We start from the raw sequence: 15,234 nt of genomic DNA on the forward strand, positions 1-15,234 counted from the left end.
AAGTGCCTTCCACCTGTTTCCTCCCCTCACTCCTGTCTCACCGAAGATATTCTCTTAACTTTTGGTTTCAAGACACCCCCTCTCTCCTGGTTCTCCTTCTGCCTATCTGAGTGTTCCTTCTCTGTCTCCTTTACTGAATCCGCCATCCAGTCATGCCTGCTAACCATGGGTTTTCCACAGGCCTGAGTCTAGTTCTTCGTTTTTTCCTCCCCCTCTAATATTTCATTTGTTGATCTCATGGATCCCCACGGACTCAATTATCAGATCTGCTTGTTCTGCCCCAAACTCTCTGCTGGCCTCCATTATCACATTTTCAACTGCCTGATGTACATCTCACACTGGATGTCCTGTGAATATCTTATATTAAATGTGTCCAAAACTAAACTCATTTTTTCCCATAGACCTTTTCCTCTCCTACCTTCCCTGTTCCTGTAGAGGGCAACACCATCCTCCTTGTCCCTTGGGTTTACAACCAAGGAGTGGTCCTGGATTCTTCAGTGCCTCTCACCCCCATACCCAAGGTACCACTTGTCAAATTCACCTTGAAACATCTCTTGAATATTTTCCCTTTTGTCTCCTGGTACTGCCATCTCTCTAGTCCAGCCCCTCATCACCTCACTCCTGGATTATTGTGGGAGTGTACTGGAGGGGTTCTTGCTTGCCTCACATGTTCATCTTCTCCCTAATCTGTCCTCCATTCAGCCACCAAGGTGATTTTCCAAAAGCACCACGGACACACATACACACACACACACACACACACACAGAAACACAGACATACACACAGACACACACACGGAAACACATACACACACAGATATACACACACAGACACCCAGAGAGAAACACACAGACACAGACACGCACACATAGACACAGACACACACATACATCCCATAAACACACCATACATGTCCACACCCACTTTCATACTCCACAGTCCAATGACATTCGCCTCCTTGCTATTCTTCGCAGAAGACACGCTTCTTTCCCTCATGCATACTCTGCTCTGTCCCCTTATCCCCACCTCTTGGCTTCAGTCAAGTCCTAGCTGAAATCCCACTTTCTGTAGGAAGCCTTTCCCAACCCCTCTTAATTCCAGTGCCTTCCTTCTATTGACCATTGCCTATTTATTCTGTATATAGTTTGCTTTGTCTGTATTTTTTTTCACTTTGTCTCCCCCATTAGATGATAAGCTCCTTGATGGTAGGGATTGTCTTTTGCCTTTCTTTGTATCTCCAATGCTCAGCATAGTGCGTGACTGACCTATCAAGAACCTCCCTTCTTTCACCAGCCAGCCTAAACCTTCCACAAGGCCTTTCTCCAGGACTCTGGCCACTCTCTATTCTGACATCCTAGTGTATTGTGCCACCATTCATTTTGATACATTTTATTATTTTGTATTTATGTCTGATTTCCCAGGTTAGAGTTTAACTCTTTGAGGCCAGGAACTACTAGCACCTGTTTGATGAAATTTAATTGTTTTGAATTGGATCACATGTCAAAGAGAATATGGTCTCTCTTTTCTGTATCAATAGAGAATTCAGTGACCAAAATGAACCCTCTGTTGGCAGATACCAAGTAAGAAATGTCTCCCCAAGTTTTGAGAATATGTTGCCTTTTTCACTCCAAATCAAAAGAATTCTCAAAGTATAAACCCTCCTAATCATGCTTTCATACCTATTTTCGTACAGGTTGCATGATGAATGGCCAGGAAGTAAGACTCACAGTACATTACGAGAATGGATTCACGATCTCCCGAGAAGGAGGAGGCCCTGGCAGTGTGCTATATCGATATCCCTTTGAAAAGTTAAAAATGTCTGCTGATGATGGTATTAGAAATCTGTACTTGGATTTTGGTGGTCCTGAGGGAGAACTGGTAAGTGGGATTGAGGAAATCATTTTTAAAACTTGTAGAATCTTGAAGAAAATAATGTGGATAATGTAGGAATGAAATGAGCATAGCATTACCAGATGTCAAGTCATATTATGAAGTACTAATCACAAAAACTATGTTGTAAACTATTTTGTACTGGTTTAATAAAAAATGAGCAGCGAAGTGGCACAGCGGATAGAGTGCCAGGTCAAGAGTCAGGAAGACTCATCTTCCTGAGCTCAAATCTGACCTCAGACACTTAATAGCTGTGTGACCCTAGGCAAGTCACCCTGTCTACCTCAGTTTCCTCATTTGTAAAATGAACTAGAGAAGGAAATGGCAAACCACTTTTGCTTTTGCCAAGAAAACCCCAAGTGAGGGCACAAAGAGTTACACATGACTGAAAACGTAACAACAAAAAGAAAACTCGCTCAATGGAAGAGAAGAGGTAAGTGACACCCAGAAGCCACTGAAAAGGGCTGTCCTATAAACCGGAGTACACAAACACTCGGGGTAATAAGAATGGCTGGAGAAATTGAAAAATACTTTGAGAAATTGGGTTTAAACCAGCATCTTAAACTGTATAGCACAATAACCTTTAGGTGCATTTGCCACATTAATATAAAAGGTCACATTACTTTTTAAAAAAGAGTCAAAACTTAGAGAAGATACCTTTCACAACTCTGACAAAGGGGAATGTTCTTTACTCTAGAGATCATAATAGATCAAAATAGATAGTTTTAATTACATCAAATTAAATCGCTTTTGCACAAAATCAGTTCAACTAGAATAAAAAAAGAACCTGTCAAGTGTGGGGAAAAAAATCTTCACATCAAGTGGGAATTAACACAAATATGTAAGACCAATAGTCATTGCTCAGTTAGCCAGTCTTTCAATAGGCACTTATATTACATTTATCACTCTGATAGATAAGTGATCAAATGATATGAACAGTTTACAATAACCATATGAAGAATTGCTTCAAATTACTAAAACCAAATACAAATGAAAACAATTCACATGCTTTAAAATGGTAAAAAAAAAAAAAATATGTGAATAGTTAACATTGGTTGGTTTGTGGGAAGACAGGCACCCTTACGTTGAGATTGTTGGAGCTGTGGATTTGTCCGGCTGCTCTAGAAAACAGTCGTGCAGGAGAAGCCACTGACCTGTTTATACCCTTTGATTCAGTGATTTTATTACTGGACAGATACTCCAAGGAGGGGGCCAAGATAGAATGCCTTTCATAGCAGCACCTTCTCTGCTAGCCAAACACTGACAACAAAAGGGGCTTTCTTCCTTTGGGGAATGGCTGGACAAACCATGGTACAAGAGCAATGGAATAGGATACTCTTAACTTGAACAGGAAGTGAGTAAAGTGTTTAATCTCCTTTTGGAGTCATGGTTTGTCACTGAATTGATCCCTAAAGTTGTTTTCCTCTTTACAGTTGTTTTCATTGTACAAATTGTTCCCATAGTTCTGATCACTCTACAACAGTTCGTTGGGCCTCCCACCCTCCTCAGAAATGTCCATTTCATCATTTCTTATAGCATAGTAATATTCCATTCGTATACACAATTTTTTAGCCTTTTTTCAATAGGAATACACTCCCTTAATTTCTGATTTCAGGCTACTCCGAAAAGCGCTTTTACAAATATTTTTGTACATATAGATGATTTTTCCTCTTTCTTTTATCTTTAGAGTATAGATGCAGTGATTGTGGTATCCCTGGACCAAAGGGAACTATTCATAGTTTAGTGACTTTGGGAACATAGTTCCAAATTGCTTTGCAGAATGGGTGGACCAATTACACTGTACCTCCACCCACAGAACACAGCAAGTGTGGCCATTTTCTCTTAACCATACTTTTTCATTTTAATTTTTTATTTTTCCCAATCTAAAGGATGTGAACTGGAACCTTGAAGTTGCAAGTAAAAAGAAAGAAGTCTTTGACAAAAGTTTTCTGTTGAATGCTAATGCTAGTAGCCCTTTTAAAAAAAAATAGAACTATAGCCAGTGCTAATCTTGGTGATCTGTTAAGAGGGGACAGTTGAGATTTAGTTACCAAGGGAACTCTGCTTTGAATGGAAATAGTCCGAGGGCTGTGCCCACACAGCATAACATGCTTTCTCATTTGCCTTCTGTCAGTGGAAGGATAAGGATGCAGAGATGTTTTTCCCGTTGGAGAGGAACAAAGCAGGTAGGTGGAAGACCCAGAGGCAACCTGGAGATAGATGCTCCGGAAGTAAACATGTACCTTTGCTCTCATAGATGGTCACCTGGTTCTTCATGACAAAGTTGCCCTCATGCTCCAACAAAAGCAGGCAGTCCTTGAACCTCAAGGGAGAGATAAGACTGGGGACTGGCTTGGTGCCTTTATTGCTGCAGGGAACTCCCAGATGATAAAGCTCACTCTGTTGATGCAGGCCAGCACCTCTGTAATTTCTCGTGTTAAGGAACTGCCTAGAGCCATGAGAGCTAAGTGAATTAGCTGCCCAAGGTCCCAAGGCCATCTTGGACCACTGGTGGGCCTTGAACTCTGGTCTTCCAGACCCCAAGGCCAACTCCATCCATTGCACCACAATTCCTCTATAAGGATAAATTCCCTATTGAGATCCAGTTGTAAAGGGCTCTGAAAACTTAAATAAAAAAATGACCATTCCCACCTGGAGTTAATAGGAAGCTGCTGGAGTTTATTGGTTAGGGAAGTGACACAGTTGGTTTGGGGTTGAAAGAAAATCAAACTGTGTAGTTTGAATTGGAATGGTGAGACACTTAAGGCAGGGACACCAACTAGGGGAGCATTGCAGTGCTGTCGTTCAGAGGTCACAGCTATTGGAATGGAGAGAAGAGATGAGATGGAAGAGTGTTGTGAAGGCAGATCCAGCAACTGGCTGGATGTGTGGGGTGAGGGAAAAGGAGGAATGAATAATGCCAGAGTTACAAATAGGGAGATTGGACAGATGGTGAGGCCTTGGATAAAAATAGGGACATTGGAGGAGGAAAAAGAGGGGAGATTTTGAGGGGAAAGAGAAGTTCAATTTTGGATGAGTTGAGTTTGAGATGTCTCTGAGACATGCGTTTTGAAATGGCTAATACGCAACCAGTAATGTGTTACAACCTCTAAGCTCAGGAGAGGGTAGAGCTGTGTATGTGTGTGAGAGAGATTGTATAGTTGTTTGCAACAGAGATGGTAATGAGGAGGGTGCCAAAGAAGAAGAGCTAGGAACAGAATCTTGAGATTACCCTCATTTGGAGAGTATGCTATGAATGATGAGCCAGCAAAGGAGACTGTGGGGAGCTCAGGCAGACAGAGCAGAGAGAAGAATATCCAGGAGGAGAGAGCAGTCAGGAGTATCACATGTACCAACTGTGTTGGGAAGGACAAGTCCTAAGAAGAGGCCATCAGATTTGGTGACTCTAGAGAAAGGGGTTTCAGTTGAGTGATGAATTTAGAAGCCAGATTGCAAAGGATTGAGAAGTCAGCAAAAGGAGAGGAAGTAAAGGAATTTTTCAAGGAATTTGAATGATGACGGAAGGAGAGCTCTAGCATGAGAGACTAAAGGGATCATAGAATCTAATGATTTCTGAAGACTTGGGCATGTTTGAACGCAACAGGTAAGAAGCCAGTGGATAGAAAGAGGTAGAAGACTGAAGGGGATGCAGAATGCAGGCTGCTAGAGAAGACGGGATAGGATCGAGGCCCAGCCTTGGAAAGGGAAGGATTGCGTCTTTGTCAGACACTTAGGAAGAAGAGATGTTGTAATTGTAGAAATTGTCTTCCTCGTTCTGCTCGCTTTGGTCAGTATCAGTTCATAGGAGTCTTACCAATTTCCAATTTTGTCATTTCTTATTACACAAAAATATTTTGTATTAGTATTTATTGTAAATATAGTTATATGCTATATTTTGTTTAGCCATTCCCCAATAAGTGGGCTGTTCCAGTGTTAACTACCATGAAAAGAGCTGCTATAAATGTTTTTGTACATATCTATCCCAAAACTTGCTTCATTTAAATTGACTGTGGTTCTTAAATAAATGTCAAGACTATAGTAGTTTCAGAAATTTCAGAGTATTCTTTACTTCTTTATATATAATAAAAGGCAACTGTTTCCCATTTGTCCCAAAAATAAGAAAGGAGAAGAGTTCCTAATTGGATAAAATCAAATATTGACTTACTCCATTACTGGGCCCATCCTTATCTAGGTATAATTCCATATCAGCAAGGCATTGTGGTAGGTGCTAGGAACAGATAAAGGAGAAAGGACTTGGCCCTTGACCCAGAGAGCAAATATCTATTGTGAGAATATCTTGCACACACACACACACACACACACACACACACACACACACACACACACACGCACACACTATTGGGGTTCAAAGCAGCACATGATGAGAGTGAAAGGACCCTTAAGACAAAATACCATAGGAGATTTTGAGGAGAAAGAGGGGGGCCCTGTTGGAGATGCGGGGAGTGTCTTAGCAGAGGACCAACTCTAGATAACTTGGGTATTACACCTTCTCTGTCCAAGAGCACTAACTGCCTCGTGTGCTCTCCCCACAGACCATGGACCTGCACTCATGCCCCAAGCCAATCGTTTTTGTGGTGCACACCTTCCTGTCAGCCAAAGTCACACGCATGGGCCTGCTGGTGTGAACCTGAGGCCACTAGGCTCTGAGCCTCACAAGGAGCGCCTCCACCTCCGAAGAAAACAAGCACAAAAGAAAGCTGCTTCCTTTGCTCTCTCCTACAGCATCAGTGCCTTGACAAGGACCTGCCATCACTGCTAAGCCCAAACCATGTTCAGAGAACATCCTGGAATGACGAGCCACTCCTGCAGGAGGTCCCTGCCTAGTTAGGGATCAGGAGGTGTGACTTCCCCTCTGTAGAACGATGAGCTGTTTTCTGTGCATTCTGTTTGTTTGTCTTTGTTGTCACATAATGGGGTAGGAGCATGCTTCTACTTTCTAAATAGGAGCAAATAGTGGAGAGACATTTCCCTTGTTCCTGAGTTCATGGTCACCCGACCTCTGTGCTGGACAGCTCTCCCCACCCTCTTTATGCAAGCAGGCTGCTGGCTTTGTGACATTTCAGGGGCTTCCCAAGCTTTGGCAGAAGGTTGCCATCGCCTTGTGTTGTGTGAAGCCTCAATTGCTGGTCCCTCTCTCTGTCGTGATACTATTGCTGCATCCCCACCATGGGCGTCATCACCCAATTTACCAAGTTTTATCACTCAAAAATGTTTACTTTATAGCATAAAACCTGTGAAATGTCGATTTAGTTCGTCATATATTCTTAACCAGCACCTAGCAGAAAGAATATTGGAGACCAGGGTATTTACAAGGAAATTTCTACTCATTTCAGTTTTTGAGGTTTTTTTTCCCTAATTAATATTTTTGGAAGGAAACAGAGAATATTATGGTATGAGACTGATTTTAAAAGAAAATCTTTATTTTATACAAAGCCATTTTTTAATGGCTTGCCAAATGTGCCTTTGGTCAAGATGGGTCAGATGTAATTGAATATCATCACAAGCTTCATTAAAGGAAGGTCATCTCAGTTATAAAGAATGCTTCATCAAAGTGAGCTTCTCCATCTGCATTTTTGGCAGCTGGCAAGTTCCACTCGAGAAGACAAACCTGGAAGAATGACCATCCTGTTTTAAGAGTGAACTTTGGTGGGACAATCAGCCCATTTGCACAAATGCTATCAGCAATCCCGTGGGGCTGTCTGATCCCAATGTAGGGTCTGTGACAGATGGGCTGGTTTATCCCTCACAAAGTGAAACAGAAAAGAAAATTATTCATCCTTAGCAATGTCAAGACCTAGTGTTGCCTCATAGCCTGGCAGATGCAGTGAGGCTCTAGCCCTTCTGGCATTTTTGAAGTATTCTTGACATCACCCCCAAGGAAACAGAACAAACAAGGTTGTTGGGTTTGTGGCATTGTAAATCCCTCCCTTCCCCTAATCTTAACAGGGCTATATTTATGAAAAATGGTTAAAAATAGAGTATGAATGCCATTTGAATTACAACAGTCATCATGAATCTGAGAAGCAAGCAGCAGCAAAGGCTCACAGCTGGCCTGGGTGTTGACTCTGGCAAACTAACTGAAATTCAGAAAAGAGCAGGTCTGTGATCAGGGAGCCAGGCCAGCAGGTTCTCATTGGAGAGAGGTGGGCATCCCATGAAAGATCCCAGGAGTAAGCATTTTTGAAATGGTTCTGAAGACTGGACACTTGTGTAGGGCATAGTGGTTGCCTCTTGAGCAAGCACAGACCACTGCCCTACCTCTTTCCAAGAGCTTCTGCTCTTGCATAATTCTCACGTGATAGGGATGAGGAAAGCGCCCTTGTTCTCTTGTCCCAGATATGTGGAATTTCTGAAGACTAGACCTAAGTTGTCCTCTCTACTTGAACTAAAGAGATACAAATCTAAAGGCAAAATAGAGTTACTTATAGACTTTATATTATTTTCAAAATCCACAGACTCATCTTAAATTGCAATTTAGAAGTTAATTGGTCTTTTAAATATCTTTTTCATCTCAAATCCAATTTGAATTTTGATACTAAGTCTTGGTGGCTGGAGGCAGCTGATAAGACCCAAGGACTTTTTTTTTTAAAGAATGCCTTGAAGCCCAAAGTCATATCTTAAAGCGAACTCTAGCACTTGATGCAGTCAGATCTAGGAGCCTGGCTCTTTTCAGCAGGAGCTGTCAAATCTGCACAGTCAGAATATCATTACATGGGACTCCTGTTTTCGGGTGAACAGAAGTTTAGCTCTGCAGACTCAAATTTCCCCAACAACGTCCCTAGATTCCTGCTTTGCTGTGGATATTTTTATATATTCTTGTTTTTTAAAAAAAGCCTGAGCCAACAAGAAATATTATCATGGGAATGTCTGGAAACCACCCTATTCATCCTTCTTTGCAAGAAGATTTTGTACAGGGTAAAATGTCAGTGAGAATAAGAAAAAGCCATCCCTTGTCCGTCCTTCACTAACCTATAATCCAATGGTGGATTTCATTCCCCCAGTTTGGGCTGCTCAGGCATAAAGCCTCACAGACCTAAGGGTCTTGATTAGATGTTTGCATGCAAGAAAGAGAAACAAAATGGAACAGAATGGAAGCCCACTCACGAGACACCAGCCTCTCTGGGGAGCCTTTAGGCTGCACCTGTTAGACACTCTTGGAGTCATCCAGTCATGGGTGACCAGGGTAAGGTTGGTGAGATCCCTAGCTCACAAAAGGAATGCTTTAGGAAAGGACAGCCTGCATATATAGGTTTCTAATTAAGCTCACCAAATACGGCAGATTGTTTGAAAAGAAGTCATTGCTGCCTTTCTGCCTCTGACTACCCTCCGGTGGCTTTTGAGTACCTTCTGATTTTTGATCAGGAAACTTGTGAAAGTGCTTGGTGCTCTCCATGGTTGGGCTTAAAAGGAATCACTGGACATTGGTTCGAACTCCTATGCAACCACGGTGTGGGGGTTGAAGATCTTTCCCGCACCTTCCCCCCACCTTCATGTGATTGAGTTCATAAGCCACTGATTGGTGAGAGGGTCTGCTCATTTCCTCCTTTCTTTCTCTTTTTCTTCCATTTCCCTCTGTCCTTACCTTGACATCTTATAAAGAAAAAAATGGAAAGGTAGGAACAGCTATCTTTTTGTAAAAGGAAAATTTTTCCTTCCAAGATCATAAACTAGAACTCAACCTGCAAATGAGTTTGACATCTAGCATTATATAGAGAAGCATCTTTCTTTCATGTATGTTTACGCAGTTATTTATTAGAATAATTATAATTGTAATTATATGTAACTACCCAGTAGACCTCAGGAATGTGAGGTCAATACTGGCTATGTGCACATACTCAGAATATTATTCTAAAGGCCATTCAAGTCTTCAAAAGCCATCTTTGAGCACTTTTTAAACAAGGGATATCTTATTGGTTCACATTATCCGTTCATATTATCTGCACTCTCAATAACTTTATGATTCCAAAAACTTACTGCATAGGCAGGAAGTAGAGCTATGGAATTCCTTGTTTGTTACATTTCTATTTTTAAAAATTATATTTTTAAATAGCAAATAGCTAAAGCTGTTACTAGTTATTCATGTCTCTAAATTAACTCTGTAATGGTATGTGCTAGTAGCAAATCTTACCTACTATTTAAATTTGCACTTAGTTGCCAAATCATAAGTTTTTTTCAGTTTTTTTAATTAAAAATCCATGTGGAGAATTAATAAGGTCATGTTTCTCCCCCCAAAATAGCTTTTGCTCTAAGTGATTTTCACTGGCAAGGAGGTGTAACTACATTTGAAGAAAGGTCTGATGGATTTTTTTTTCTCAAAAAACTCCTTCAGATCCTAGGATATAATTTATGTGCATGTTATATTAGTATATTTCCAAAAATGAGACAGTCCCTGTTCATGTTTTTCTTTTACTTGTAAACTACCTTGTAAGCTGCTATGCAAATTATCTTCAAAGCCCTACATGCTTAAAGGGTTAAACATTCTTTAGGCTCCAAGGAAGATGTGTAGACTTAGGCACTTTTCTCTGTGTTTTTTTTAATCTTAGCTCTGACACTTCAGCTGAATTATGTTAATGTCTTAATTTTGGTGGCTATAAACTATTCATTTAAACTGAACAGTATAAATGTCCAGCATTCACTTTATGTTGCTGCCAATGCTAAATGAAACTATAGTTGATCTGTCAAGTAGGAAGGCCAAAGGTTGCTACTGAATCCTGTATTATTAAATGAAAAGTTAAATGCCAAAACTCTTTGGTTCTGAAGCTGCTTGCATCGGAGAAATTCTAATTTCTATAAAATAAGGACTTCTTTAGACCTTAAGACACTGCTTAAACTATATTTTAGGTTAAACATGACCCACTGCCCTGCTGCAGATTGCTTTTTGGCAAGACCTCATGCAGTCAGTGAAGTCTGGAGTGTTTTTCAGTTAAATTTAGATCCTATTTGTCTCCCCATCCCCACCCCAGTATGGAAAGTATAAGAATTCATTATCTGATGCCCCCATTTTAGTTATCACTTTTACCTGGTAACTGAGAACTAGGTACATCAAAGTTTTACTTTCAGTTGGTGGTTTAAGATGCTGGTATTTTTTTAAACCACACAGTTCATAAAAATCCACATTACTGGGCTCTTACCCAATATTTGGTGAATACTTATGGGTTGATAAACATGTCTAAAATGATTGCACTACCACCTTAACCACTTGATTCTCTAAGGGTCTTATAAGTGATGCATGAGTTTGAGTGACTTGTCCAACAATCTTAGAGATTTGTTTTATGTAGAGAGTGTGTTAGAGTAGCTACTCTAAAGTCCTTTCCCATCAAAGGTGAGTTTGGCTTTTGCTACTGGTGATGTAGGTTCGGTTGCATATCCCAAGTGAGTCTGTGTCCATGTTGCAAAATCTGAGTTGGAGGGTTCCTCCAATATCTAGCCTTGGCCATACCTGACCAAGAATCCCCTCTGCAATACCCCCAACAAGTGGTCATTCTGTCTTTGCCCAAGAACCTTTCAGTGAGGTAGAACTCACTGCCCCCTGAGGCAGCCCACTCCACCTGTGGAGGGTCCTAATTGTCAGAAGGTTTTATCTCACATCCAGCTGAAACCTGCCTCTGCAAATCTTAACTGTTGTTTTTTGTTCTCCGTTTGGGGCCACATAGAACAAATCTGTTTGTTCCCCTTTTCACACAAAAGCCCTTCAGATATTGAAAGTTAGCTGTATGGTTTCCCTTAAGTCTTTTCCTTTCCAGGCTGAACTTTTTCAGTTTCTTCATAGATTTTCTCTTAGCACAATCTCAAGGTTGATCATCCCACTTATCCTCCCCAATGTTCTCCACTTTATCGATGTCCCCCACAGCTAACTGGCCCTCCTGTAGTCTGGTGAAGCAAGTGTACAGGAGGGGCAGTAGGCCTTTCCTCCTTACTCTGCCCTCCTGCCTCCCCCAGTGCAGCCTAAGACCATGTTACTGATACTGTGGCTGCTGTTATCACAGTGGCTACTGTGTCGACTCACTGGGCTTCTATAAAGTCTGCTAAATTTTTCCATGTCTTTTTGACAAATTTGTCTCTAACCACACTCCCTAGTTGATACTTTTGAAGCTGATTTTTTAAGTGAGACCCCATATACTTAATAACAAGTTATTTACATATTTAGCTTTTAAGGAATGTTTTTAGATGTGATGGTTTTATTTGAGAATTGGTGAAATTTAACTTCAGCATCTGATCATCTCTCCTACAATGCCCTTCCCGGCTTATGAACTTCTCCAGTGACTGAACCTGAAGTATTTTTTCTTGTTTTCCAAATGTCTTGCTTTTCATGTCATGGTTATATGTGCCTTTTTACAGACAACATCTGGCGCTTGTGTCTGACGAACATAGTTACCAGTAATGTGCCATATTAAGCATAACTCAACTTGTCTAAAAATGTATTGGCTAAAACTAGATATAGCTTATACTGTAGTGAGAAAGAACATTCACCAAGCATTGAAGTGCCTACAATTCACAGTGCTGCATTTGGTGCTTTGGGGCTTTCAAAAGAAGCCAGACTTGTTGACAAATCTAGTTCATGCCCAACTAAATCATGCCTTCTCTTCCACAGTAGGTTTTAAGGACTTCATCTCAGATTTTTACCAAAGTGGTTTCCCATTTTTACTGATTGGGTATGCTGGCAAACCGAACAAAAAGGTCCACAGTGATACTTGGGCTTTGAGAAAAGACTGTCTATTTCATGAAAATGAGGGTGATAGTCTGAGCACTTTAAAGGAAATCTCATATTACATTAATTATTCAGGAGGGAAAACCTGCAGGAATTGCTTCAGGGGGAAGGTAGTGGAATTCTCATCCAGTGGTAGACTTGGAGTAGAAGTAGAACCACTCTTAAAGATTTTGGAGAAGGGATTCAGGACTTGGAGAGGGACTGGCTTAGGTGACTTCGGGGTGTTTCTTCCAACTATAAGGTAGAATAAATTGGTTTTTTCTTTCTCACTGAACAAAGAAAGGAAAAGCTTGATGTGACATGTTATGGAATTTCATCTCCTAACTAAGATGTGACCAAACAAAGCAAGCTCTGTTGTTCTGAGTGAAGAACTGTGAAGATGGAAGAGATGGGGGGAGAGAAGAAATTCTTTTAATTACATAGAGCAGAATTAAAAACGATTACTCTTCGTTGCACCCATCAACTTTTTTCTAAATGGTGCTGTTAACATAAATTCCCAGATTGACATCCATCTCAATAGCTCCTTATCTGCATAGTAAAATGCTTCCCTAGTGATTGGTCAAAATGAAGAGTGGGAAACTCAGAGAAATATCCTTTTTTTTTTTTTTTTTAAAGCAACTACTGGAGACATGGTCCCAGAACATGGAAAGTACTTGAGAAAAGAGAGAAGACAAATTTTAATTTATCAAAAAGTTTTTATCCAACCAAAGCCCTTTTCTATACAAAATGCCTTATTGAGTTAAAAATAGGTTTTTCCTCTGACCTCACAATATTGATCAAGTTTTTAAAAGGATGAGCCTCAGGTGTATTCAGAAAAAAAATATTCCTGTTCTTGGTATAGCACATGAAAGTCACATTGGCCCTTAACTAATCCCTTGTTTTCATATGTGCTAGAACTGTACATGAAAACTGTTCTTTGCCTCAATGTCTTCTTGTTTGTTACATTAGATGCATACTTGGAGAACCTGGTGTTCTCCATTCTATATAATTGGGATCTGTATATTTAGGTATCTGTAATCCATAGCCTGGGAAACATGATCTCATTTATCCATTTTTTTTTTGTTTAAATGGATTCAGTTATATTTCTCATCTTTATGCAGTTACCATATTAGAAGGCAGGAGTATGGATAATATTTTAAAATTGTATTTCCCATTTAGCATCACCACTCACTAATAGCTGTTGTTTCCCTTGGTAAATCTGCCCTTTGGAAAGAGCCATTTTGGAATTACTTGCTGTAATAAATGGCACCAGTGTATATGTTTACACAGTGAATAAAGCATGACAAACAGCAGCTATTCCTTTTGGTACCATGGACCCAAGGAATTTGGGGAAATAACGTGTAAAACCACTTCCCAACGTGGCCTGTTTTGACTAACATCTGTGCAAATTCGTGCTCCCCTTCCCCTTTTTTTTCTTCCCCCTTCCTTTCCCTCTTCTCCTCTCCCTATCCCACCCCCATATTGTTCCTGGTGATTTTTAAATATTGAGACTTAGAAGACTGTAATAATACTGCTAGGAAGAATCAAAAGTATTTCTTGTATTCAAAGAGAACTTCTTTCCTCTTATCTTGGATCTTCCGGTTGGTCTAGGCTACCAAATCTAAATATTCATGTAAAACAGGGCAGTATTGTGTTCTTATGTATCAATCCCAGGAAAGCTTTATATGTACACTATAAATACGGATACTTAGACAACACTTTCCTTGAGTTGCATATTAACTATGGCATTGTACATTACAATGAAAATGTGTGACTTGAGGGCAATACATATAAGTACATGTACACCTTTGTAACCTTTATATTGTAAATAATAAAAAGTTTTCCTTTTAGATGTGCTCGTTTTTACCTTCGGTGTTTCCTCTTACAAGATACCTGTTCAAATTGTCACCTGCCTCAAATGCCAGTTAGAAATAGATTTAGAGCAACCACATGTTCCCAGGTAGTATTTTAATGGTCTAATGAGTTCTGGTTTGGGTTGTACAGCTGGCTTCCTGAGGACAGAAGCTAAATCACTGGATCCATCTGGTCCTGTTTTCATACAAATTATGGGGGGACTGGGGAGAAGGGAGGTTTACTTTTCAGAAATAATATCGAGAAATAAGAATAGTTGAAAATCATTAAGTGTCAGTCGTTTCCTTTGAACATGATCCTCAACAACTTTTAATCCCGGCCTGTTTCTTCTCATCGTCCGGGGATGCGCGCTTGAGAAATGCGCCGGACTCTTAGCGAAAGCCCGAGTTTGTTATAATTAACAATTAACAAGAATTAACGAGGCAAGTGTTCGGCAATCAAGCTGCTAAATGCGGTAAGAAGCCTGGTGCGTACAATGATGTCGCAGAATCAGAAAATGAGGGGACATCCAGTAAGCAGGACCCCCGTAAGAGCGCTCCTTGACAGCCCGCTGCCAGCCAGGCCTGGGCTCACACCCAGCGCGCACTGGCATCCGTGGCACCTGCCCGGGCACACCTGAGCGACTCCGCCTGCGAAGCGGCCCTCCCTTGGTCCTCAGACACCGAGGGGCTACGGGAGCGGGCGAACCCTCCCGCCCGGCCGGGGCCCGGCCCCCCTCCCTCAGGCACTCAGGGGCCGAGGCTCGGAGACGTGTCACCAGCAG

General features: G+C 40.9%; 1 protein-coding gene and 1 long non-coding RNA gene across 2 annotated transcripts in view; one reads left to right on the plus strand and one right to left on the minus strand.

Annotated features, from left to right (window-relative positions):
* The window catches only part of SNTB2 (syntrophin beta 2), a 116,211-nt gene extending 101,762 nt beyond the window's left edge, over nucleotides 1–14,449 (plus strand). The window contains exons 6-7 of the mRNA XM_072636435.1: nucleotides 1,695–1,879; nucleotides 6,445–14,449. Coding sequence (XP_072492536.1) covers nucleotides 1,695–1,879; nucleotides 6,445–6,537 — 278 coding nt within the window. The 3' untranslated portion in view covers nucleotides 6,538–14,449. The remainder of the gene's footprint in view (nucleotides 1–1,694; nucleotides 1,880–6,444) is intronic.
* LOC140521428 (uncharacterized) overlaps nucleotides 1–15,234 on the minus strand; it is a 34,048-nt gene that overhangs the window by 18,311 nt on the left and 503 nt on the right. Inside the window, exon 2 of the long non-coding RNA XR_011972928.1 lies at nucleotides 1–7,520. This exon is cut by the window's left edge and continues 18,311 nt beyond it. This is a non-coding gene — a long non-coding RNA (uncharacterized lncRNA). The remainder of the gene's footprint in view (nucleotides 7,521–15,234) is intronic.

This window comes from Notamacropus eugenii, chromosome 1 (genome assembly GCF_028372415.1).
Source record: "Notamacropus eugenii isolate mMacEug1 chromosome 1, mMacEug1.pri_v2, whole genome shotgun sequence".
NCBI lineage: Eukaryota > Metazoa > Chordata > Mammalia > Diprotodontia > Macropodidae > Notamacropus > Notamacropus eugenii.